The 22202-nt window shown below is 35.8% G+C and overlaps 1 protein-coding gene across 1 annotated transcript; it reads left to right on the forward strand.

Annotated features, from left to right (window-relative positions):
• The first annotated feature begins 12878 nt into the window (after window positions 1-12878).
• On the forward strand, window positions 12879-14192 carry LOC107771233 (uncharacterized). The gene is made up of 2 exons (XM_016590578.1): window positions 12879-13190; window positions 13446-14192. Exons 1-2 carry the CDS (start codon window positions 12879-12881, stop codon window positions 14190-14192), a joined length of 1059 nt encoding a protein of 352 aa, XP_016446064.1.
• Window positions 14193-22202: the final 8010 nt, after the last annotated feature.

The raw sequence follows: 22202 nt of genomic DNA on the forward strand, positions 1-22202 counted from the left end.
TTCATTGTGTACATTTTGTTCAAGAACTATGGGATCTGCGTCGTTGTTCCCTTGATTCTCCCCCTCATGAATAAGTTGGTTTACCACCTTTTCATGTATAATAGGTATAAGGACAATGACTTCCTTCTCTTTCAATACAATTTCCTTACCACATGAACAATCACAATCACAAACATCATGCTCAAGAAATTTTGCATTAATAGACTCAATGATTCTAGTGCCACGCTCAGGACAGAAAAACCTAAAGCCTTTAGAGTGATCAGGATAGCCAATAAAGAAACAACTGGTAGTTTCAGGATCAGTTTTCTTTTCTGTGGGTGAATAAATACGAACTTCACCTGGACATCCCCAAATGTGAAAATGGTTCAAGCTAGGTTTCGGGTTGCCCATAGTTCAAAGGGAGTTTTCAAGACAGATTTTGTAGGAATTCTATTCAGGATATAACTAGCTTTTTTAAGGCTTCACCCCAAAGAGACTCAGGTAGGCTAGTCCTTGACATCATACTTTTCACCATTTTCATGAGAGTACAATTTCGTCTTTTAGCCACACCATTTTGCTAAGGAGTACCTGTCATGGTATATTGTGCTACTATCCTACATTCTTGCAAAATAAAGCAAAAGGCCCCATACATTGACCAGAATCATCATATTTTCCATAGTACTCACCACCACAGTCAGACCTCACTATCTTAATGGACTTTTCAAGCTATTTTCAACTTCAGTCTTGTAAATTTTAAACTTATCAAGTGCTTCAGATTTTTCTTTTAAAAGATATATATAACAGTACCTTGAAAAGTCATCAATAAAAGTAATAAAATACCAATCAAAGTATGTACATAAGGTCCACTAATACCAGTATGAATTATTTCTAAGAGTTCAGAGCTCCTAGTGGAACCCTTTCTCTTAACCTTGGTCATTTTACTCTTAACACAATCCACACAAGTTTCAAAATCTTTTGGATCAAGAACAGGTAAAATATTTTCCTTTATCAATCGTTCAATTCTTTCTTTAGAAATATGACCAAGACGCATATGCCATAATAGGTAAAACGTTTTACTCAAAGCAGACCTTTTGTGGGCAATATTTTTAGCATGCATTGCAGAAAAAGTTTCATTCAATATATTCAAGCGATATAGACCATCACTTAAAAAAACATCAACAACAACATATGAATCATAGGAAATTTTAATAATACCATTATTTTGTTGAAATGAATAACTAATTTTGTCCAAAAGGGAAACCGAAACTAATTTCCGTCTCATAGACGGTACAAAACAGTATTTCTAAACGAATAATAGAAATATTCTTAAAAGGTAAAATAGATATCCCTATAAACTCTACTTTTGCTTTGAGTCTATTGCACACAACAACACTGACTTCATCCTCTTTTGGCTTCCGTCTGCTTACTAGGTCCTGCAAGTCATTGGTTACATGAATAGTTGCACCACTATCCAACCACTAGGAATTTAAAGGAACGTGAACAAGACTACTTTCAAAGCAGATAAAAGCCAAAAGATTACCTGATTTCTTTTTCAGAGAACAACCAGCTTTCTTATGACCTACTTGTTTGCAATCCTAACACTTGAATTCTTTCTTAATTACAATTTGAGGACCAAGATAATTATGAGACTGACCAGGATTATGAGTATGACCACTATTACCACTTGGATGATGAGAATGACCATGTTTCTTTTTATGAAATTTGGGTCCACCTTTTCTTTTATAAGAGGGATAATCAGCTGATCTAGATGAACTAACAAAGTTCACTACACCCTCAACTTTCTCCTTTTGAATCCTCCCTTCCTCTACCACATAAACAATAATAAGCTCATCAACACTCCACTTATCTTTTTGCGCATTATAGATTGTTTTAAATTGGTTAAACTGATCAGGAAGGGACCTTAGAGATTGGTGAACAAGAAAATCATCGGTAATGGTTACACCTAAATTGTTCAGTTTTATAGGAATGTTAACCAATTTCATAATGTGATCACGGACACTACCTACAAGGTTATACGTTATGGTAGACAAGGAATCAATTAGGCTACCTATCTCAGCTTTATCAGATTCTAGAAATTTCTGTCCAATGGCACTCAAGAAATCTTTTGCATTTCCATTATCCTTAATTGTACCTTTTATGTGATCAGAAATGGATCTCTTCATGATCATAAGACTCAATTTGTTAGCCTTCATACATTTTTCATACTTAGCCTTTTCATCAGCAGTGCTAGTAGTTGTAGGTTCAGCAGGTTTCTGTTCAGTCAATGCAAAGTCCAGGTTCATCAGACCTAACACTATTTTAACATCCTGTTTCCATTTCTTGTAGTTGCTACTAGTCAAAGTTTCAATGAAATTCAACTGAGTAGTCATGTTGCTAACAACTGTATAAGCAAACAACACAAAAATTAGATAAAATTATGGTCTAAAATATATAGATCAAAAGAGTCAAAGACATCCATCACACCCCTCCTTTGGGTAGAAGATGCAACTGTTTTCCCTTTTAAAAATCAAGGAGTCCAAGGAATTCTTGCATCCTCCCCTTTAGGCAAGAGATATAAAACCTCCCCCCTGTTATCCAAGAGCGCAAGGCATAAATTGTGTCCTTCCTTTGGGTAAGAGACACAAAACCTTCTCTTACATCAAATTATCCTTATTTATTGTATATATATACATTAAAATTCAAGATATTAAGCTTTATCAAAGGTAAACCTCTAATACTAATGTACATTTGTAAGGGATAATTTAGACATGGTGCATTGAGAATATTTCAATGACTCAAATAAATAGACCACTTTGGTGAAAATTATTTATTAATCATAAATTTCAATCCACATATAATATGTTTCACATGCATAAAGTTCTAAGAATTTCCAATGACTCCAAATAAATATACCATTTTGGTGGAAACTATTTATTAATCATAAATTCTTATTTAACTAATATAATATACATGTGAATTAAAATAGAGCCCTTGTAATTCATCTATGCTATGCTAGTATCATGTTTAATTCCATCCTCTCACGTTAAACTTCAATAAGACTACCAAGCATATTTAATGATCAATAAAATACTATTTTACATTTATCAATTAGCACAAAGCTGATGGAATAAGAAAGATCCAGCAACCAATTTCCGTTGTAATAGGAAAAAAAAAAAAGGAAAAGGAAATTCTTAAAAGGGATTAACCACTGCCACAAACTTGGAAGCACGAAATATTAATTTAAAAAAGTAACCACCACTATAATTAAAGGATATAACTGCCATCTTTAATTCCTAGAGGGCCACGGGTAATTTGGCTACATCAATTTGCTGCCTTACTTATTTATGGATAATCACCAAAAAAAAAAATCAACAAAAGAATCTTTATATTCTTTTACCAAAATAGTGTAAAAAGCCAATCAGAGAGGTAATATAACGGAAAAGGGTCAAATATGCCCTTATACTATTGAAAAAGGTTTAATATTATCCTCCGTTATACTATCAGTCCAAATGTACCTCTAACGTCATACTATTGGTCTAAATATATCTCTAACATTATGAAAGTGGTACAAACCTGCCCTTCCTCCGTTAACTGTCTCCCCTATGAACACATTTTATTGTTGCCTCACCATTTTACCCTGTTTGCAACTACCAAATTTAATTACTTTGAAGTTCTATCATTATTTTGAAGACTTCACTGCCTCTACTTCCTCTTGCTTTTCAAAATACCTATTGCTTCTCCGGTCGATCTTGGAATTGTACGTACCTTTCACTTGACCTTCCAATTTTGTGTTTTATTTTGTATTTCTTTGTATTGCCGCTGAATTTGTAAGACCTATTTAGGAAAAATTTAGTAGCACTTTTATTTTAACATAAAACGTAAAGAGGGAAAAAAGGTAGCCTTCCAGAAATGTGGTTGAAGAGAAAGAAACAAAAAAAAATTAACTCTCGTGTCTAGGTTGTTTTTCTTTCTCACCATGGTCAATTTGAAACCTTAAACTAGTTTGCCTGTATATTTGCTTAGCTTTTTATATAAAACAAAATGTATTTTCGTTCGTATAAGTATGAATTTTGAATAGCAAAATTAGAATTTTCTTGGTTCACATTGTTTCATATTATCTTTAGTTGTTAGCATTTCTTTTAATATAGTTTGTTTATATATCTATGAACTATGATTTTTCTTCAAATGAACGGGAAAGAAAGGTTGTGGGAAAGGGATGAAAATGGGAGTATAATGGTGAGGTGGCAATGAAATGTTGTCATAGGGAGGCAGTTAACGGAGGAAGGGCAGGTTTGTACCACGTTTATGATGTTAGAGATATATTTGTACCGATAATATGACGTTAGGAATATATTTGGACTGATAGTATAACGGGGGATAATATTAGACCTTTTCCAATAGTATAGGGGTATATTTGACCCTTTTTTTGTATAATCAAAATCAAAGTAGTTTTGATAACAAACGCTTTGCCCATTCTGTTAAGCCGCCGCAGCCTCCGTCAGCCCACATCAAACCTTTTTTTTAATAGTAATTAGTTATTGTAATTTCAATTACATGGTTAAATCCATTCTGCAGAAAGCAATATGACACGATACTATCGTAGCCGACGTCAAAGAAGTTTACCCAAAACAGTCTTTCAACGAAATAATTTTCGCACCGTTCGAAAATCGATAACAGACTATATACTATGAAACTCAAGATTAATTCATTGATCTTAATCTCTAACTATGGTGGCTCTGATACCAACTGTAAGATAATTAATTCGTAGCCATAGCAGAAATCAAGACACAATTATACAATCAATCTAGAGTTAGAGTCTAAGGAAGCTTACCGTTAAACTCCATGGATTCAGCAGGGACAACAAACGACGATTAAGCCTGAGACCAACTTCCACAATCGACTAGCTATGCGCTCTCACAGCCCGAAGAACTTGACTGATGGGACGTCTACCGTTACCACGTATTCAAGAAGCAGAATACGCTAGGGTTTTCTAATATCTAGAGAAATGAGGGTTGACCTCTATTTATAAAGAGTGTCTACCCATCACAGGCCAATAGTTATTGGGCTTCACTTATCCACACACACAATATTTAATATTAGGCCTTTTATTTATCCACCACTTGGGCCACGTCACTATCCTTTCAGGCTATAACCAATTAACGTAAGTCCAAATTCCAACATCATAATGTCTGATCCTTCATTTTAGTTGCATGCTTGAAATCTGTTTTTATTTTATTTATCATCAGGCACATGATATATATCAAAATTCATTTGTCCGATTAATTTGAATTTGCACAAGATAAACCAACTACAGAGATAAAAGCCCCATTAACAAGAGGTTGTTCATTCATAAGATTCGAATCGACGACCTATAGGTAAAGGCGAAGAAATTTCAACCACTGCGCCACAACCTTTGATGGTCATGCTCGAATTATATCCTTCTATTCCCCAACTAGGACCCCCTTTCTATAGCTTACCAATTATTATTGCCATTGTAATTGTTGCCATTTAGTTTTATGTACCCCTGGAGACTATATTTTCTTGTCGACTGGTAGAATAAGCCCATGAATATCAATTGGGCTCTAATGACCATAAATCTGCTCAAGTACTAATCAAACTGTATATATAAAAGTAAATGGGAATCTTATAAAAATGTTTTAAATAAGTTTCAACTTACCAATCTATAACTATTAATCACAGACTTACCAAAACTGGCCAAACACATATAAAATTTGAAAACTCAAATAAATATGATTCTTTCTCTCCTAGAATCACACACAAAAATCTCCTTTCATATTTTTAAGTGTGATCAATAACATTAGATGCAAGACGGAAAGAAAATTTTATGTATGTGGTAGAAAATAAAGTGATGAAATACACTTTATTTGAGCTATTAATCACAGACTTACCAAAACTGGCCAAACACATATAAAATTTGAAAACTCAAATAAATATGGTTCTTTCTCTCCTAGAATCACACGCAAAAATCTCCTTTCATATTTTTAAGTGTGATCAATAACATTAGATGCAAGACGGAAAGAAAGTTTTATGGATGGGGTAGAAAATAAAGTGATGAAATACAGAAAAATATATATATAAGATTCCAAAAATCTAAGATAAAAAAGTACCTTTTTCAATGGGTATGATTGAATTTCGTTGAAAACATATAGATAAGTCAATATACAAATTTTGAGTTAGATTAGAGGTGATTTGGACTGATTTGGTATCAAAATTAGTATAGTTAAAATCAAGTTCAAAAAAGATTCTTCTACGACACATGTATCAAAAAAGTATACATGAGATTACAGATCACGAGATAGATGAGTGACTGAAAGGGATAGGAAGTGACAAAGCTCATGGTATAGATGGCTACAATGCAGAATTCTTCAAGAAAGCATGGCCAATGATTAAAGAAGAGGTATATGCACCAGTGAAAGAATTCTTTCATACAGGGGTGATGTTTCCAGCAATCAATTGCACCACCATTACTCTATTGCCTAAAATTCCTAATCCGGTGACAATCAAGGACTTTAGACCTATTGCCTGCTGTACTGTATTATACAAGCTGATCTCAAAAGTCATTGCTGGCAGATTACAGAAGGTAATGCCACACATCATTTCTGAAGCTCAAACAGGGTTTATTCATAGGGAGAAAAATAGCGGATAACATTACTCTAGCTCATGAATTAGTTAAGGCTTATAACATGAAACATATCTACCCTCGATGCATGCTAAAGGTTGACATGATGAAAGCCTATGACTCTGTGGAATGGGTATATTTGGAGCAACTACTAGAGTACCTATGATTTCCTACAAAATTCATTAAATGGGTAAAAACTTGTGTGTCAACAGTGAGTTACTCGATCATGATCAATGGTGAATTGACAAAGCCTTTTGTAGCTGCCAAATGACTTAGACAGGGTGACCCTATGTCACCATTTCTATTTGCAATTGCAATGGAATACCTAAGCAGACTACTTAAAGGATTGAAGCAAGCTAAGGAATACAAATTTCATCCAAGGTGTGGCAAACTCAATATAACTCACCTCAGCTTTGCGGATGATCTACCGATGTTTGCAAGAGGTGATAATAAATCAGTTCAAACTTTACATGCTTGCTTCCAACAGTTTTCAGCAGCATCTGGACTACTAGCCAATCTCACTAAAAATGAAATCTATTTGGTGGAGTAGCACTGAAGGAAAAGGTGGGAATTCTGCAGAATACTAGCTATTCACTTGGGGGTTTGCCTTTTAAATACCTGGGAATTCCCTTGGATACAAAGAAGTTAACAGCTTTACAATGGTAACCACTGATTGAGAAAATAGTTGCAAGAATCTCCTCTTGGACAGCTCGAAAATTGTCTTATGTTGGTAGGGTACAGTTAGTTCAAACAATGATATTTGATATTCAATCTTATTGGTCCCAAGTGTTCATATTGCCAGCTAAAGTGATGGAATTAATTGAGTCATATTGTAGAAGCTATATATGGTCCGACACTAATACAATTACAAAAAGAGCATTGATGGCATGAGAGAAAATGTGTCTGCCTAAATCTGCTGGAGGTTATAATCTACTGAATCTAAGAGTGTGGAACAAGGAAGCCATCACTAACATCCACGAGGATTTGTCACAAAAGAAGGACAAAGTTTGGATAAGATGGATTCACACATATTACATCAAGGGGCAAACCATAATGGATGTGACTTTACCTCAACATGCAAGTTGGATGGCGAGGAAGATCATGGAGGCAAGGACAGTAATACAACAAGTGGCAACAGTAAAGCAAAGGCAGAGTATTACTAAACAAGTGTACCTAGGACTACTACAGAACTACAACAAAGTGGCATGGAGATCCTTAATGTTTCATAATGAAGCCAGACCTAAGGCACTATTCACAATGTGGATTCAATGTCATGGGAGACTGTTAACATCAGATAGGTTAACTAGATGGGGAATTCAAGTAAGTCCAAAATATAGCTTATGTAATAGTGCAGATAAATCACATCTGCATCTATTTGGTGAATGCAGCTTTTCCAAAACAGTATGGTGGAGACTACTAAGAAGGTTGCAAATGTATGATGCTCCAGTAAACTCCTGGACATAGACGGTTGCATCAGTACAAGCTAAAGGGAAGTCGTGTAAAGCTAGAACAGTGAAAACGATCTATGCTTAGTACATTAATGGGATATGGAAAGAGAGGAACAGTAGAATCCTTGAAAAGAAAGCAAGAAATACAATCCAAATAGCTAGAGAGGTGGCCTGTATTTGTAACATTAGAGCACGAGGGTTAGTGAGAGCAAGGATGCAACAACTTAGATTTTGAAGATAAATTAGCAACTGTCCAGCAAATACTTGTATAATGTCCATTATGTTCTGCTTATAGTATAGGTATAGTGATAGAAGAATGTAAAGGATTGTAGCAAGTCGAGGATGACTCTGCTGATTTGTAATGACTTCTTTGGTGATTAATGAAAAATATAATTACCAAAAAAAAGGTATACATGGATATACATATGATACAAATATGATACATATGTGATACACAAATGATATACAGTGTGATACAAATATCATTTTTTCATGTTTCATCTTCTACTTCAAATTTTCAATTCAAACCAGCTCAAAACTCCACCAAATCATCCCAAAATTGAGATTCAAACTCTTTAGGATGTACTCAATCTATTCTAATAACACTCACTCAAAAGAAAAGTAAAAATTCGACCTTTTTTTGGCTACAAATAGATAATTGGCTAATATTAATAATATTTTATGAATTGACCAAGTTTTATAATAAGTTTCTTATAAATGGACATAACTGAATAATTTTCCAAAATAATATCAAGTATACTTGTTCATATACCTAGCGAAATCAGAACTTGGTGCTACAATAAGAGAAGTGTAACTATATTAACTAACAATGGTTTTGGTCCCAGTTTAATATAGGAGTCACTAATACTGTAATATTCAATAAGTAGCCAGCATAAACAACTTAAAAAATTGCTCCTTAACATATACTAGTAAATTCTTGCTTTGCTTCATTATTTGGAGATAAGCATCTTCTTTTTCTCCTTCCCTCCAAAACAATACCAAAGAAAAATAGCCTAAACATTGCTGTGTGGCATGCCATCTTTGTGGAGTAGAAACCTTCATATCTATAACTGGAAATATCACCTTCGACTCCAAAATTGTAGGGTCATATCTATATACTTATTCATTATTGGATGTGCCTAGGTCTTCACCTGTATTGTTTGACGGCAACCTGAGTTTTCTCAGCCACCAAAGGGCCATCTTCATGATCTACCAACTTTGTTTCCCATCTCATACCCTGCTGTGATTTTTCTGACCTTATACAAGACTTTAACTCCTTTGCGGAGGATGACCAACCCTTAAGGTCGAACAGCATGGTCCATTTCTAGGAGTATGTCTTCAAATTCACACGTGTTGGTGGCCTAAAACAAAAGTATAATAATTACATAAATTATACTATGATGAGATCTTCCTCTCTCTATGACTAAGATTATCTCTCAGTGAAAACTGACATGGCGAGAAAATCAAGGAATAGAGGTGGAGGTCAGAAAATCCATGGGAGTCAGACCTCAAATTCAGCATACATAGGAGTTCCACAGAAAGAGGATGCTAAAAAAGTGAAGAGTATCAATTCAATACAAGGAATTGTGCCGCTGGATATCAATTTGATATCAAAACCAACAACACCACAAGGAGATGGAGATTCAGAGGTGAGTAGGAAATCATGGGAAGATCGAACAGAAGAGGAAGAGAAGATGAACAATAATACAGGTTCGACTAAAATAAATGTTTGGAGTAATGTTGTAGGTAAAATACCAGTAGAGGAATGAATTGACCTAACAATGGAGAAAAGTGAAACGAATGTGAAAATAACAATGGTGGACATTAAGGATGAGGTAGAATATTGGTTGACAACAGTAGTATGCTATGTATTGGGTTCAAATCCACCACAAGTAGTAATTGATGGTTATTTTAGAAGAATTTGGGGAGGATTACGGATTGATAAGGTAGCTCAACTAAACATGGGAGTTTTCATGGTTTGATTTCACAGTATAGAAAGCAGGAATAAGGTGGTAGAAGAAGGAGTGCAGTTGTTTGACAGAAAACCAGTGATAGTTAAGCCATGGAAGTCTGATATGGAAATTACTAAGGAACAGATGGAAAACATTCCAATATGGGTGAGAATGGTGGGGCTTGATGTCAAATACTGGGGGCAAACATCACTTGCAAAAATTGTTGGGCTGATAGGAAAACCATTGAGAGCAGATGCTGCAACTACTAAGAGAGAAAGGCTAACATATGCAAGAGTGTTAGTTGAAGTGAAATTGAAACAGCAGTATCCAACAAGTATTAGGTTTGAAAATGAGGCAGGAAAGATAGTGGAACAGAAAATTCATTATGAATGGAAACCAGTTATGTGCGAAAAATGCAGAAATTATGGTCATGAATTGAAATGAATGTCGAAAATTTATAAAGGAGGAAAAGGAGAAGAATGAGAAGAAACAAGAGTTAGAAATGCAGAAAAAATTAGAGCAACAAAATGCAGGAGAAGGAACACAGCAAGGGCAAACACAATTAGAGAAAGAGGAACAACAAATACAGAAACAACAGGGAGGTTATGAATAAATGGAGAGGGGAAAGTACTATAAACAAGGGTATAGAACTGGGAATATGTAAGAAGAGGGATGATAATACCAGAAGAGCCATTGAAAATAGGAAATACATTTACAATATTAGGGAAGCAACAAAGCTTAGAGGAGGCAAGTACCAGTCAGACAGTAATGAAGTTAAATGTAAAGGGAAGTGGTGATGAAAGAAAAAATGGAATAATAGGGGAGAAGGGTGGGGGAGATCTCCCAAAGAATGGATAGAATTGGGTTTTGGAATACCAGAGGACTGAATAATCTTGACAAACAGAAGGAAATGTATATGTTTATGAACAATTCTCAGGTTGGGATGTTTGGTCCTTGGAAACAAAGGTCAAGAGAGCTTAAGCTCAAAAAACTGCTCTTAGTCTGTGTAGTGGTTGGTCTTACAGTACTAACTTGTGTAAACATAAAGGGGGGAGAATATGGGTGTTATGGAAGCCAATGATATTTGATGTTAACATAATAAGTATCACAGAACATCTAATTCATCATAAAGTACAACATAGGGGTAATAGAATGGTCTTTGCAGTAACTATAGTGTATGGTTTTAATGATGCAACATTAAGGAAGAGCTTGTGGGAAGAAATCAAGAAGATTAATGAACAAATGAGGGGACCATGGGCTGTAATGGGTGATTTCAATTGTGTACTAAATAGAAGATAGAGTGGGGAGTCAAGTGAGAATGTTAGAGATAAGGGATTTTAAGAATTGTGTAGAGGAATGTGAACTACAAGAGATGAAATCTTCAGGGGCATTTTATACATGAAACAATAAACAAAGAGGTGAAGATAGAGTATGCAGCAGGATAGATAGAGTGCTCATAAATACAGAATGGATAATTAAATTGCCTGATTCAGAGGTGCATTATAGGAATGAAGGTACATATGATCACTGTCCAGCAGTAGTCAGGTGGGCAGAGAATAAAAAAAGGAAACAAGTATTTAGATATTTCAATATGTGGAGTTTGGAACCAAAGTTTAAAGAAATAGTTGCACAAGGGTGGAGAACAAAAAAAAAAGGGACAAAAATGTATGAGTTGGTGGGGAAGCTGAATAATTTGAAAGGAATGCTAAAGCAGCTTAATAGGGAGAAATTCAGTCAAATAGAAAGGAAGGCAGAAGAAACACAAGAAGAGCTGCTAAAGTGTCAAAATAGAATGCAAATAGACCCTTCGAACCAGAATATACAAGAGGAGGAAGCAAAGTTACTAAGGAAGAATAAAAGATTAAATAAAGCAAAGCACCAATTCTTGAGGCAGAGAAGTAAAGTGATGTGGATAGAAAAAGGAGACTTGAATACAAAGTACTTTCACAGTATAATGAAGAAAAGAAGGAACATGAATAGAATTTTTTCTATAACAGATGATCAGGGAGTGAATAGAATAGATTTGGATGAAATAAGGAAGGCTTTCATAGAATTTTACACAAAACTGCTATGAACCACTAATATGGAAAGGGAGCATGTTAACAGTAGTTTGATTCAACAAGGACCAGTAGTAACTGCATCACAAAGGAAGATGTTAGAGGAGCAGTTTACAGAGAAAGAGGTGAAGGAAACTGTATGGGCAATAAATGGAGATAAATCACCAGGGCCAGATGGATATGGAAACAAAATTTTCAAGGATAGCTGGGAGATAGTGGGTAAAGATGTAATAGAGGCAGTAATGGAGTTCTTTAGAAAAGGAGAGATCTTAAAATGTGAAATCAAACAGGGATAATAGTGATACCAAAGGGAAATCATGCTTCAAGTGTGGGGGATTATAGACCAATAGCAGGATGTAACACTATATACAAAGTGGTGTCAAAGATGTTATGTAACAGATTAAGACTAATATTGCCTACAATCATATCAGAGAATCAAAGTGCATTCATTGCAGGAAGGACAATAGTGCAAAATGTGTTGATTTGTCAGGACTTGGTCAGGCTTTACAAAAGGAAAAATACTACTCAGAGTTGCTTAATTAAGATAGATTTGAAAAAGGCTTATGACAATGTGGACTGGGCATTTGTAGAAGAGATGTTGCATGCAATGAACTTCCCTCAGAAGTTCATCAAATGGATCATGGCTTGTATAACAACCACACAGTACAGTGTAGCAATAAATGGGGAATTATATGGGAATATAACAGGGAAAAGAGGCTTATGACAGGGTGATCCCATTTCACCCTTGATCTTTGTCATATGCATGGAATACTTAACTAGAATTTTAAATAAAGTGGCTGGGATGAAGGAGTTTGAATTTCACACAAAATGCAAAGGAATGAAGCTTAATCATCTTTGTTTTGCTGATGACCTACTGCTGTTTTATAAAGGTAACTATCAGTCAGCAATGTTGATGCTAAGGGGTCTACAAGCTTTCTCAAATGCTTCAGGATTGACAACAAATGCAGGCAAGTCAAACATATTTAGTGCAAATACGGTAAAGCAAGAGTTGGAAGACTTGTGTGAGACTACTGGGTACAAGAAAGGAGCATTACCATTTAGGTATTTGGGGGTTCCATTTGCAGCAACAAAGTTATCTGCTATGGATTGTGAGGTACTAATTGATAAAATGACAAGTAGAACTAAAACCTGGAGCTCGAGGAGTCTGTCATAAATCTTTCTACTTCCAAAATTGGTGCTGAAAAAAGTGACTGCAATATGCAGGAACTATATTTGGGATGGGAAAGAGCACACCAATAAAGTACCATTGGTGGCTTGGGATATAGTATGTCGACCAAAACACAAAGGAGGTTTAGGGGTAAGGGATTGTGTAGTATGGAATGAGGCTGCCATTGATAAATATGTATAGAATATTGCTCAAAAGGCTGACAACTTATGGGTCAAATGGGTGGATCATGTATATATGAAAGGAGTTCAATGGAAGCAGTATAAGCCACTAGTAGAATGTAGCTGGTACTGGAGAAGAATATGCAGTATAAAAGATAAAGTAAAAGATGGATATAAGGGGAATGATTGGCAAAAGGGAGGGGGAAAATACACAATACAAGAAGGATACAAATGGATGAAAGGGGAGATGGAAGACTGGCCGTGGGCTAGATGGATATGGAGTAATGTAAACATCCCTAAACATAGCATAATATGCTGGTTAGCAGTTCGACAGAGACTGCTGACAAGAGAAAGACTAGAAAAGGTAGGTGTATGCACAGAGACAAGATGTGAAATATGTGGAGAAAGCAAGGAAACAATACAACACCTCTTCTTTGAATGCAAGTTTTCGAATGAATGTTTGAAGCTGCTGTTGAAATGGTTAGGCAAGGGAATTCAAGAACCAGATATCGAAAATGTATGGAAGAAATTGACGAGGAATGTGAAAGGTAAAATGAGCAGAAAGTTTATTACAGCAACAATATCGGCACTGATATACAAAATACGGATGGTTCGAAATAAGGCAGTATGGAACAATAAGGTGATGCATCCAGAGTTGATATGCAAGCAGATCAAGCAGGAATGCAAAATCAAATTGAAGATGCAGAATATAAGGAAAGAAGGCAGAAACAGTAGGAACTGGCTAGAACAATTGTATGTAACAGATTAGCTAGAGATGATATAGAACAGGAAGGAAGATAGAGTATTTTGCGACTAGAAGATTTCTTCTAGTTTGTACAGTTTTTTACAGAAAATGTGTACTGGTGTTTGAGAGATTAATAAAAATTTTCTTTACACAAAAATAAATAAATAAATTACACTATGTTTTATATAATAATATAGTACTACTACGGATATTTGGGGCCTCTATTTGTGGGCCTAAGGCAATGGCTTCATTCGCCTTACACTTTAGCCACCCTATTCAGGGTGCGATGAAATGCGTGCATACTCTTGTCTGAAAGTTCAAGTTATCAATTTCTAGGATAGTTTATCAGTGACAAAAGAGTACTCCCAAATGTAATATATCCCCAGGAAAGAAAGAGAAGACCATGCATTCATAGCTCTTGCAATGTTGTTAACCACGGCCTTCCTTTCATGGACAATCATTTTAGGATATTATCTACTTTGACCAAAGTTATATTAAAGGGCTAAAGAGAAAAAAAGGATTTTAGATTTAACATCAGATCCACAACTTCAACCATGCACGTTAAAGATTTTTCTCTATTAGAGTTTTCTAGGTATATATATGGGCAATAAAAGCATCTAAGAGGGAAATTTCATCACTGTATATTAGAGCAGTTATGGTAGATAAATCACTAGCTGTATAAATAATGTAGCATATATCAAGCACTAATTAATATACAAAATTTTATGACCTTTTCCACAGGCCTAAAGTTTTTCGTTAATTGCTTACCAACGGGCTGCTTGTGTGTAGCGCTCGCCAAGAAACTTATACCATAATGGCTTTTAAAACATATACTTACATAAATGGGCACGGAATACCTATTTTCTATTTCTTGTCTTAACCTTAGATGCATGCATTGATTCATGAAACCATGCTTCAATTCATGAAACCATGCTTCAGTTCACAATATTATTTGAAAATGAGAGTTCATAGAACCTAACAAGCAGGAACATATAGTAGATATCCAGTTTAGAGCAAGCTATAGAATGAAAAAGAGAGGGATAATAGGAGTTTGGCCTTGTTAAAGCAATAATCTGGAACCTTTCTTTGATAAAGCAACAATCTTGGACTTTCACATATTGTAAGAGCTTTCTAAGCTAGAAGTAATAAGTATTATGTAAACAAGTGGAGCTGTATTAATTAACTCACCAAACATCATCGGCGTCCCTAGTTTGACATATGTTGGGGACTTGGTACTGCAGGATTTAGCATAAACATTTTTCCTCCAGATAGCTAAATCACCTTTTGCATATTTCTTCTCTCAGCAAGCTGAAGCTCGGTAATTAGCTCTTCATTTCTCTTCTGCTCAGGCTGCTTGGTCCTGTTCGAGTCCATTATCCAGAAATCTATCAACTTCCATCATGTACATACCACCATCTGTACATAGAAATTAGAAGCTATAAAACCTATCATCAGAGGAAGTCTTCCTCTACTGATCTAGGGTCACACTATATCTTATCCTTTCCCGACGATGATCTGCAACACCAAATGTTCTTTCTCATATTGGGATGTTCCAATGGAATTGTGTTTTCAATTTTCCAGAGGTATATATTAATAGTAGAGCTTCTGGTGCTCCTTACACCAACGAGACACTTGATGCCAACACCAACGTCAACTTTAAAAGCTTTTATGAAGTGCTTAGTTGTTATTTGTTCATATGTTTATTACTCTTATTAGTGCTATATATCTTCCTAAATGGTTACTTCTACTTTTACATTTATTTGCCAAATCAAGTAGAGTTCCCATGTCCTCACTGTATGTTTATGTGTTTGATACATGATTAAAACTTAAAAGAGATATAAAACTAAAAAGGCCTGCATGCAAGGCGGGTTTCTGAAGTCCTAAATTAAGTAAACAAATATTTTCCCTCTAAAAGCTTTAACCTTTTACAAGAGAATAAACTCACACTTCAATAAGTTACATATTCTGATAGATATTTTTTATAAGCACTTCATTATTTGAATGTATCACAACATAATCAAACTTGCACTTTTGTGAAAATACTTAAACTTGCTGTAATCCTGAGATACTGTCAAAGATGGCAACATTTTTGTCAATAATAGTATATTTTTTTGGATGAAACATGCATGCAGCATAACAAATAAAAATCAAAATCCTCAAATTAGCATTACCAGTTTCTTTTCATGAGTTAGCTGATTAATTTTTGTATGTGTCAAACCGTCCCAAGCACGGATAAAGGAGTAATTAAGGCCATGGTCCGGAGTGGACAATGCCAGCAACATATCTTGTTTAATCATCTAAACAATAACAAACACAGTATCTTGACCTTCCACAATGAAGCTACACATTTATCTACAAGCGAATCGAATCAATGTCCGACTTTGCACTAAAATTAGAATGCTTTCATGAGTTCTGTTGTTGTGTCGGCAGCAACGTAACAGGACTGCTTTTCCAGTCTTTGAAGCTCATACTAGTAATATAGCTGTAAAATATCACTCTTTTTTCACTTCACTTCATGACCAGTACAACAACTATATTGAAAGGAACATTCACAATGAATTCAAGATTTCAAACAAGAAATCACGAAAGACTACATCACCAAAATTCTGAGAGAAAACAGAAGGAAGAATTAGGAAAAAAGGCAAATTGATCAAAAGGGTCTTTCACTAGAACACAACTGCATAAAGTAATTAGTAGAAGCAAAAAATCAATTTGCCGTTAGATAGCTTGGTTTCGGAAGCAAGGCTTCCAAAGGTAACAATAAGAATAACGTTAGATAGAAATAAATAAAGTATTATTGAGCTTAGAATAATGTGTAGCATAAGTTTGTCAGATTTTTCCGTGTCTTATAATGGCCGTTGAAGTCCATATTTATAGCTATACCTAGGGAACAAGGTCCTAGTATCAAGTCTCTCTTAAATGACAATAATGAGGGTCATTGATGAATATGTAATAGCAGGTTATGAATGCCGAAATTCTCTATAACGAATGTGTATTTAATACTTAGGAAGATTCTTCATTGAATGTAATCTAGTGGTAAATGTTTGTTTGCCCTCGTTGATAATGTTCCCTTCGGGGTCTATCCGATGCCAACCGAAGTTGTTGTTCTTGGTTGATAAGTGCGGATTTTGACTATTTATTAATACCTTTTTACTTTTGTTTTAGTCTGAAAGTATTGATTTATGTTTTCAAAACTAATGAAAGTGTACAAATTGCAGGAATGTTGGAAATTTGGGCTCTTATGAAGAAATCCGACTCAAAAAGGAGTGTTCCGACTCACAAGGCAAGAAGGGGCGCATCATACAAGATGTGCGATCCGCAGAGGTCTATCTGCGGCCGCAGAAGCAAGTGCGGACCAAAGAATTCCCTCTGCGACCGCAAAATCAGTGAAGAAGCCCAGCAGGCTTTAAGCAGAAGTGCAGACCACACATGAATTGTGCGACCGCAGATCATGGTCCGCACTGACAAAAGTTCAACAAGTTCAGAGAGCGTGCAAATGACTAAGACTACAGCCTTGCGTGAAGTGCGAACATCACAAGAATTCTGCGGCTTGCTGCCGCAGACCAAATTGTGAGGCTGTAAAATCCGAGTTTCTGCAAGCTGAAGCAATGTGCGGACCCAAATGGAATTGTGCGGCCGCAGAACATCCCGAGGGGTATTATTGTCAGTGAATTTTGGCCACTATAAATAGACGGGAATCACATTTTTAGGTCATGTTTTGAAGTTCAAGCAGTTGTAGCCGTTATAGTTTTCCATTTTAGGAAATTTGTGGTCATTTTGGGATTAAAACATCATAATTTATCAATTTAATCTTACATTATGAGTTTAATTAGTATTTATTCTTTGTTTTCATCATTTTCTACTATGAGTAGCTAGACTTTACTAGGGTTCGGTCCCAACCCTTGTGTGTAAACCTTATGGATATTTAATTTAATGCTTGTTTATGATTGGGTGTTGATTATTTAACCTTGTTTATGCTTTAATTTTTGAATTAATGGTTGCAAATATTGATTCATGCCTTTTTGACTTGGTAGAAAGAGTGACCTAGTCTAGGAAAACTTGGCTAACAAGAAATTCGGCTAATTAAGGATTTGATTAGCCTAACTAAAGAGTTTGAACTAGATAGGGAAAACCCGACTTGAGCCCATATTAACTATTTAACTTGATACCCATTTGGGCTTGAGAAAGCCAAATTGGGCAAAATCACTCTATGACCGAGAGGTATTGAGTGGGTAACTTAGATTTGAGAGCTATAATACACCCCGATCAATAAAACTAGTGTTAACGTACTTAATTCATTAAGCGAACACCTAAGTGAAAGTCACATCCCTAGGCTTTTTAACCATTTGGTAAAAATAACAAAAATAATCATTCGCTTTCTAGTTTCTATAATTGATAGTGATAATTTAGAAGTAGAAAATAAAATCCTTTGTTTGGAAGTGCAATTAGTTATTTCATTTTCTCTCATCAAATATATACCCTAACACCCAAATTAAACTCCCAATGGAAATCGACCCCTACTATTAAGTGCGGATTGGACGTGGATCAATTTTTGGCACCGTTTTTAGGGAGTTAAAACGGTATTAGCTATATATTTGAGTGTGTTTTTGGAATATCTTCTTTCCTTTATGTGTTACTAACTTTGTTAAGAAATTATAGGTTCAAACATAGCGAACAATGATCTTGAAAATTTGCCTTTGGGGAAATTGGACGGCGAGGATGAACATGTAGAGGAGGTAACTCTTGAGCCACAAGCCAATCAGAGAGGTCGGGTAAATCATGAAAATGTGCCTGCTCCACCCCCGCCTCCACACCGGGTGTTACCCAACGAAGGTTATGCGAGTGCAATAGTCCTTCCTTGTATTAGGGCAGGCAACTTCCAAATCAACAATGTGATGCTCACTTTGCTTGAGTAACGGGGTCTCTTTACCGGTACTCAGACTCTGCTTATAAACATTTGAAGGATTTTGTAGATACATATTGGGGATAAAGCAAACTAATATTTCTGAGGATGCATTGAGGCTAAGGATTTTTCCCTTCCTCTATGGGGGAAAGCTTTAGATTGGTTAGAAGGATTATCGAACCATTCAATTCCTACTTGGAATGAGTTGACAGAAAAGTTCATTGCTAAATTTTTCTCTCCCGAGCACATGACTACACTTCGATATGATATCTTGGCGTTCAAGCAAGAGCTGAATGAGTCACTACACGAGATATGGGAGCGCAATATAACAATGGTTAAGGAATGTTCCAACAACAATATGATGGAAAACATGATTCAACAAGCCTATCGTGGGACTAACACATCCAACCAATGCACAATGAATCAACTAGCCGGTAAGAACTTTATGATTATGCCTTATGCATAGGTGTGTGAAATCTTGGCTGAGATGGCGGAAACGTTGTCGGCTTGGCAATCCCAGGCCAATATTCCATAAGGTGATCCGAACAAGATCCACCTCTACAAAGAATTGCATGACCATGGGCAAGCCATTGTCGAATTGACCACCACAATGAATCAATACAACTAGTCATGATGACACCTAACACAACCCACTAGGTAAGCCAATTAACAACTATCCAATTCTAGTGATAATTAATAACATAATTAAGTAATAGAAAGTATCTAAATCTTATACATTCCCCCAAGGGCTGGTAAAACAAATCATGAGCTTCTAAGATTAGAATTTATAAAACTGGTATGAAATAAATACATCATCTGTTCGAAATATACATAAATAGATTTTTTTATAAATCTAAAGCTACCATGAATAAGAGGAAGCTACTACCAGAACACAGGTATGTCTTCAATTCCAGCTCCCGTCGATCACAACAACATCAGCATCCAACATCTACATGCAAGGTGCAGAAGTATAGTATGAGTATAACCGACCCTGTGTGCTCAATAAGTAACAAACTTAACCTTAGGTTGAGAGTAGTGACGAGCTAGAATAATGGTCGGGTCTAACACCAATAGCCAACAACAGTTCATAACAACATAATGAAAGTAATAAAAGAGGAAACTCAGAGATAAAATGCTCAGCTCATTCACAGTTCTAGAAAAATATATCCATTTTTCAAGTAAATCAGCGGAAATCCAAATGTACCGAAATTGCCAAAAATGTGAGTAAGTTTGAAAAACTGTAATTTTTTCCAAAGAGGCTTTGAATAGGTAAATGCTTCATTTTCAAAATGGCATGAGAAAAATACATCTCTATGCCTATAAGTCAATATGTGTGAGAAGTCATGAATGACGTGATGCCGTACAGTATGAGGAAAATGCATCTCTATGCATTTATGCCAAGTGTGCATGTCAATGCAATGTATCCCAGAGATGAACTCATGTACTCACAATCTCAGAGTACTCAATCTTACTGTCTCACACTTTTCGCTCATCATGCTCAAAGAAACAATACGCTCAGTCACCCAGTACTGTATATGGCCAATCCAACCTAGGGAAGATCCATCCCGAATATATACATAGAAACTGAAAGTCAGTCACTCAGTACTGTATAAGGCCAATGCAGCCCGAGGAAGATACATTCCCAAATATAAATGCTTCGAACAAGATCCATATCCAGGGAAGATCCATCCCTCAATATAAATCAACTGCGCTCACTGGGGGTGTGTGTAGACTCCGAATGGGCTCTTTCAGCCCAAGCGCCATAATAAGCCAGATCCAGGCATAAATCAATATAACATATTGCGGCATGCAGCCCAATCCCAAAATATCACTCACACTCAGGCCATCGGCCTCACTCAGTCATCAATCTCTCTAGTCTCTCGAGTTCACAATGCCATAAAACTAGCCCAAAATGATGATATGATATGTTAATAAGTAGAAACAGAGACTGAGAGATGATATAATATGAATGAACATGACTGAGTATAAAATTGCAATTTAAACGAGCAATTCAACAGTAATAGGACCCCAGCGGGTCCCAAAAGAATAAGCATGAAGCCTAGACATGATTTCTAGCATGGATCACAACTCAATAGCTCTAGTACATAGAGATTTTCATGGTTACAGATAAGATCAAGTAACTATACAGTACCACAGGAATAATGGAGTCACAATTCACACGGTGCGCGCCACACGCCCGTCACCTAGCATGTGTGTCACCTCAACACCAAACATATAACACGTATAATCAGGGTTTCATACCCTCATCACCAAGTTTATAAGTGTTACTTACCTCGAACAAGCCAAATCCAATACCTAGCAAGCCAAACGATCCTCCACAAATGCCATTTTGTGCGTCCCGACCTCCGAACGGCTCGAAACTAGCCAAGAGAAATTCAAATACATTAAATAATGCCAAAGGAATCAATTCAGAATGATAAAGGTCGAATCCTTGATCAAAAATCCAAAATGGGCCAAAAAGTCAAAGCCTAGGCCCGCACCTCGAAACCCGATGGAACTTACAAAATCCGATAATTCATTTAACTACGAGTCCAACCATACTAGTTTCACCCAAATCCGACTCCGAATCAATGTTCAAAACTCAAAAATTCACTCTATGAAACTTTGGACAAAACCCCCCAATTTTCTCTTTAAAATTCACAATCCAATTACCAAAAACGAAAATAGATTCATGAAATATAACCAAAACCGAGTACAAAATACTTACCCCAATTTATATGGTGAAACTCGCCTAAAATATTGCCCAAATCCGAGCTCCCCAACTCAAAATATGACCAAATGAACAAACCCTCGATATTAAATATTTTTTGCCGAGCTATTCTACCTTGTTTCGTATGACAAACAATCCCGAAACTCACATTTGATGCCTCCAATGGATTTCTTGTGAAATTTCAGTCAAGATAGGCTTATCACCCAATTTGGACTTAAAATGAGAGAGATATGATGTTTGAAGTTTCAAATGAAGTCTGAAAATTTATGGGATAAAAAAAGATATTTTCGTAATTATTTTACACCAGAAAATCAGCAACGAAAGAATTTTTGTTTTAGCACCCAAAATTTTTTCGGAACCTTCTGGACACAAACCATATACGTGTTTCAATCATAAAATA

Source organism: Nicotiana tabacum, chromosome 8 (assembly GCF_000715075.1).
Source record: "Nicotiana tabacum cultivar K326 chromosome 8, ASM71507v2, whole genome shotgun sequence".
Taxonomy (NCBI): Eukaryota; Viridiplantae; Streptophyta; class Magnoliopsida; order Solanales; family Solanaceae; genus Nicotiana; species Nicotiana tabacum.